We start from the raw sequence: 5,912 nt of genomic DNA, 5'->3' as shown, positions 1-5,912 counted from the left end.
TATGGTCTACAGCAAAGTGGAGCACATGAAATCGGACGGCTACTGCGGGATGGCCCAGAACCTCGACAGCGCCAAGCTCCTAGCCGCCAAATACATGAGTATGTACCGAACTTTTCCTACCGACCACGTGTTCAGCAGGAACGAGAGTCTACCCGCTGACCACGTGTTCGGCAATGGAGCGACCGACACCAAGTCTGGCGCGTACATGGCTCGTTACGCGGATACCTACTATATCACGTGGCACAGGCCGAAGCTCGGGGGATGTTGGGCCGGAAGAGTGTATGCGTGGCCCATCAGTAGAGTCAGAGAAGCAGGCAGGGAAGACCCGTTGTCATGGTGAGGATGGATAGTTTGTCAGTGGGATATTCTCGTGTGTATTTATAGCTCATGTAGGCACACTGCGAGCGTGCGCAGAGGGTGATGGGCCTTTCGGTGTGTACTGTGTCTGGTGACGAGTTTGTTGCTGTCTGTGGGATGGGACTTTGCTTGCACGTGCTGCTTCGTACTACCTCCGGTCCTGATGTATATGCACCAACAAGTCGTTGCAATACCTGTATGTGGTGTCGTTAGCATGCATCGAACACTCGTATATACTCACATGTATGCTCGATATCTACTGCCGTGTTCATATGTCCCATGTGTGCTTGTTGGTGTACACTTCACCTTTTCGTATATGCCCCGGTATGTCTTGCATCTTGGGTCTGATCGGGTCTTGGTATCTTCTACCTGTTATATATATCCCATTCGTTTAAATAGTACATTCTATGCGCTTAGCGATCCAAGCAACTCTACGTATCTGAATGCTCGTTCGGACATGCCGCGTGCGTACTATGATATCATCGTTTCGCATATACTGGTGTACACGTACACGTTGGTTTATATACGTAAAAGGTATACCCACTAAACGACATACTCTCCAGTGATACATCCGAGTAGCAGTAGCACCGCAAAACCTTTAGGCAAGAGTCCGTTGCTTAGCAACCAAAACCTCTCCAGATCAACCAACACCCGGCGCTTAAAGCCCTAACTCCCACCGTCGATCTCGTTCCATAACGTAGGATACCCGAGAAGCACGTGACGAGTATGATAGTGTTCAACGCCCAACGCGAGTTCGACGCACAGCTGGGACTGGACATCACACCGGGGAGACTCAGCTACGACATGGAGATGGATCCTCTTGTACCTGTGGACTATCTGCCCAGCAGGAGAGAGAACTGATTACACTTTGTGTACTTGTGTCGGCTCTGTCTCCAGCGATGTCATGGTAGGGAAGGGAGAGTTATGGTTGTTTGTTTTGCATGTTTGCGCTTGATTGTGGAGGTTAGTATGGTGTTGTGGTAGATAGTGATGCCCATGTAGGGATGTGTTCTATCGACGTGTCGACTTACTTTATATTCTGCTCCATCGTGAAGGTTGTGTGTTGTCACTAGGAAATCCACATAGCGGCCCATGTTCTTAGACATAGCATGACAGACGGTATAAATCGATTCATCAAACCACAGAGCTAGGGTGGTCGTACAGTAACAGTCGTAAAAGCATATTATCTGTCTACGTTTTTGTGTATCACACACACACACAAACATATACACCTACACAACACAACGCCAAACACACAGCTAGAGTCGTCCCCATCAAATGTTATCTCCGATGCTCTCGTGGCAAATTTTGTATTGATAGAAAACCCCCAAGTAACATTCAATGAAGTGGCCTATTGAATCACACCCAATCAGCAGACAAAAGGATGCACGCGAATATGCACATGGCCGCATTATATCTTACTTCAAATGTAATCCGTGTGTTGCACACGCCCAGTGACTCGTGTCATACTAGCATTAACCAGACCAAGAGACTGTTCTGATTCTTTATTTTTCGTTCGGAAACATCTATATAATTGCAGGTGATGCGAGCAACCTGTACCCCCTAGGTCTGGGGCATCGTAGCCACCCCCTCAAACTCTGAAAGCCAAGCTTCCCATTCAATATACATGCGTTAGTACAGTTGACACAGGCACATAACAATGGCCACGATATAGGCTGGCGGCCAGAAATAGTCTGTGCCGTTCTTTCGGTCACGTGAGCTTCACACCTTCCATCACCCAAGGCCCAAACTTACCCAAGCCAGTGAGTGCATGTTCACCACCAAGCCCAAATGATCGCTCCTACCGCCGCCATGGTGAAAGCCGGAGAACCTACACGCCCCGCAACCGCCGCATTAGTTGCATCTGTCTGTGCCACACTTTCAATACCCTCTACTGCGGCGGTGGTGGTAACGCTGGCTAGGCCGCTCCCGTCCTGTTCGGCTGTTGAGTCTTGATCAACTCCGGTGGTCTCATTCGTAGCCGCTTGTCTCCGACGACGTCGACGCGTATCGTCCTCGTATGAAACATCAAGCAACAATCGAAGTTCAAACTCGGCGATGTTGCCCAGTCCAGGGTTGGAAAAAATCGGGTGGACGTTCTGATGAATGAAATACTGGACAAGGAAGGTCTGATCCGACACACACAAGCCAAGCTCGGGACAGCTGAGTGAGTCTTCATAGCCGGCCAGAACATCCCTGGTGGATATGTAGTCGATGTTGGGTATCAGTGCTCCAGTAACTTTGGGATAGGCTACTCCTTGACTGGATGCGGTATCAGTCCATGCACTAGACCCAGAGCTGTCTCGCGCCTGACTCTGTACTACGGTGACTTGGGTCACGGCCAGCCCGGCAAAATCTACTCGAGCGTAGGCATAGTAGTTATATACCAACGCGGTTTTCGGTGTGTCGCCATTAGGTTTTATAACTTCCTCGTCGGTCAAGAGATCGGTTGCTGTCCATTCACCTGCACCTTTTTGTCGATTATTTGGGTCGATGAAGATGAATTGTTCAATGCTTACGGCGTTTTCAATCGTGACCGGCTCGGTCTCTGAACCGCAGAAATTGTCGGACGCCAGCGTAAATTCAATGGCCGTGTCTTTGTTCTGTTGATTGATTGGGCAATCCTTTTCGGTCAGAGCTTCGTAGCAATCGATCACTACATCGGAGATAGTGTATATACCATTCAATGTACACTGGCCATGCACTAGCTCTATGTACGCTCTTTTGAGGCACCCGCTGTTAGCCAGGGTGTACTCATCCGCATCACAGCCTGACATTCCTATGAACTCCCCATTGTCCGTGCCGCAATACCCTGCGCCTAGATCCTCTGTACAGAGCAGAGCTATGTTGTCAGTACCCGTGTTTTGAAGTACGGGGTTCATGGCGAGGACTGTATACGGCCGGCTCAGAACGTAGGTGAGGGTCAGATGTGACGTTGTAGACCCTTCATCGATTGCCTGCGTCGTAAGGGCTGAATCGATAGCAAATGGCGAATAGACTGCAACCTCGGCGGTGGTGAGTTCAATTCTACTCAACATGAGGATACGTGTTGGGATGACTACCATCCCTGTTCGGATGATGTTTCTACCGGCAACGACTGTAGGTTCTTCGTACTGGAACACAATCCACTCTGTATAATTCGCATATTGAACATCCGTGTTTTCTTCGTCATCCGGTACAGAATACTTAAATCCACAAATACTTCTGATGGAAGTGATATTCATCTCAAACACCATCCGATCAGTACAGCCCCCGTCTTCACTCGTCTGGGTGAAGGCCTCTAAGTTCTTGCCATCGGCGCAGGTGCCGACCCTGAAGGATGTGAACACACGATCAAATCCGGCAGGCCAATTAATTGTCCACTGTATCTTTATATCATCGACAAGTGTATTTAAAGTGGTATGGTCTTGGATGAGGGTAACGTGGTTTGGATTGTCTATCGAGCCCGTGATATCGGGACAAAGGCTGTAGGCCGTCGGTTCTACAACCGCGGTGCAAGCGTCACCGCTGAATAGTGAGTTGCAAAGACATTTTTGTCCGACTTCCGTGGTAAGTGTAAGCGAGGCACCGGCAGCATCGCACACCGCGGATGTAGTACCAAAGATAGCGAATCCGGCCGCCAGTAAAGTAAATTTGTTATCCATGTTTATTTTCGTGGTGTGTTTGTTGGAGTATAGTATATATACATATATATAAAGTGCTAGTTACTTGTCTTAAAAAAAGGCACAATGGCCCAGATTGCCGAGTTCGAGGTTTATACTTTATTAGCACAGGGTTCCAACCAAGGTACTTTGGAAGGCAACGTTCGTATTGTCCAACTGCCCTCCACAAAGAAGGCTGAAAAGTATCTAAGATCGCGAGTTTTTTGTTGTTTGTTTATTGGATGTTAGTTTTTTGTAAAAACAAAACAAGCATATTGTTTACTTTAGCCCTCAAAAATAAATTTACATAAATAGAGGCCAGCCGCCAACCTCCAAAGTCCAAAGTTACCAAACTGTGAAATATTTATTTAAAAATATTTGTTTTAGAATGTCATCCACAGTATGTGCCTTTTTTACAAAAAAACAATACAGAAATCGATTTTTAATTTCATAGACTTCAAATAGACACATATTTTTTATTCAAATCAAAATTGACACCCTATAAAGGTTAATATTATAACAAGGGGGTTAAAAAAAAAAGGACTTCAAGTTCTGGGTCTATCGACTGTAAAAAAAAGAAACATACTTAATTATTTAGTCAGCCACTCAGCCGCCGCCCAGTCCGCGCCGGCCAGCGGTCAGCCCTGTAAATATTAAAAAAAAATACGATAAAGCACGACATAATTACCACAGAACGAAGTAAGAACCAGGTCGTTCATCCTGATTTTCAGATTTCAGATTTTCACCCCTAAATACTTCCAAAACTACCGTTCAATTTCCCCCAAAATTAATGGTTGCTGTTTTTGACTTTTTTAATAAAATAAAACAAAAAGCTTTGACGCCGGGAAGGTTTTTCTAAAAACATGTCGCCAATTTTTGGCTATAAATATGTAAATACTGTACAATTGTATACAATTTTTTTTCTATACCAAAAATTAACCGAATAGAGTGGCTAGAGTCTAGACCGCTAAATAAATATGCATGTAGAGAGAGAGCCAACGACACATATTTTTTCTTTTTCCTTTTCTTTTTCTATCCAGATAGTTTTTTGGTTTCAAAAAACAATGGGAGTCCGACTGTTTTTTGACTTCACTTTTGTTTTTGGTTTTTTCTAAATAAATATAAAACAAACTTTGTTCTCTCTCATGAGTAATGAGTATCTAGAGTAGTATAATAAATAGCTGCAGACCTGCAGTAGTAATAGAGTAGAGTAAATCCGTCTGAATCACAGCGAATCTGGAATTTAGGAATATTTTAGAGTCACATACATACAGACTGACATACTCTCTGCAGTCTGCCCGTCTCTGCAGAGTGCAGTGTAGTCTGGGAGTCTGGGACTCTGGGAGTCTGGGCCTCTGGGGTCTTCTCTGGGACTGGGAGTCTGCCGTCTGGGACTCTGGGAGTCTGCTAGTCTACCTCTAAGCCTGGGCGGGCTCACTACTCTCTCTACTAGCTATGTAGATTGTAGTCATAGAGTCTACATACATACTACTAGACACTACTCTATTAGAGAGAGAAAGAGAGAGTAGTGGCTGCCGTTGTAGCCCTGTGCGTGAGTGTGCGGCTGTGGCCTGTGGCCTGTTAGCTCACTGGCCGGGGGCATTTGGCAGTGTGTTGTGAGGCCAGCTGCTACAGTAGTGCCGAGGATGTAGGCCTAACCTCATAAAGTATAAAGTTCAAACTTTTATAATCAAAAAGCTTTACGTTCAAAATCGAACTGTTTAAAAGTTTTAAATGGACCACTGTCAGTTGGATGGGTGCAATTTTCAGGTCATGGTGTCAATATCAGAATTGTCCCTTTCTTTTTCAAACAGCCCGTCGGCTGGCGCCCGCCAAAATGACCGTTTGTGATGCGCTTTTTATTGTCATGTTATTTTACATGCTTTCCTTTCTGGCATTGTATGTGCAATGATA

At 45.7% G+C, this 5,912-nt stretch overlaps 2 protein-coding genes across 2 annotated transcripts; one reads left to right on the top strand and one right to left on the bottom strand.

Moving 5' to 3' along the window:
* Window positions 1–25: 25 nt before the first annotated feature.
* SARC_11027 (hypothetical protein) lies at window positions 26–2,066 on the top strand (the record flags this gene model as incomplete). The annotated part of the gene is made up of 3 exons (XM_014294902.1): window positions 26–336; window positions 1,059–1,264; window positions 1,898–2,066. 2 exons carry the CDS (start codon window positions 26–28, stop codon window positions 1,216–1,218), a joined length of 471 nt encoding a protein of 156 aa, XP_014150377.1. The 3' UTR covers window positions 1,219–1,264; window positions 1,898–2,066.
* A 66-nt stretch (window positions 2,067–2,132) lies between these two features.
* SARC_11026 (hypothetical protein) lies at window positions 2,133–4,001 on the bottom strand (the record flags this gene model as incomplete). Its single annotated transcript, XM_014294901.1, has 1 exon — window positions 2,133–4,001. One exon carries the CDS (start codon window positions 3,999–4,001, stop codon window positions 2,133–2,135), a length of 1,869 nt encoding a protein of 622 aa, XP_014150376.1.
* Between the last annotated feature and the right edge of the window lie 1,911 nt (window positions 4,002–5,912).

Source organism: Sphaeroforma arctica (genome assembly GCF_001186125.1).
Source record: "Sphaeroforma arctica JP610 unplaced genomic scaffold supercont1.1493, whole genome shotgun sequence".
Lineage (NCBI taxonomy): Eukaryota > Ichthyosporea > Ichthyophonida > Sphaeroforma > Sphaeroforma arctica.
Note: the sequence above shows the minus strand (reverse complement) of the source record. Positions and strands in the feature narration are given on the sequence as shown.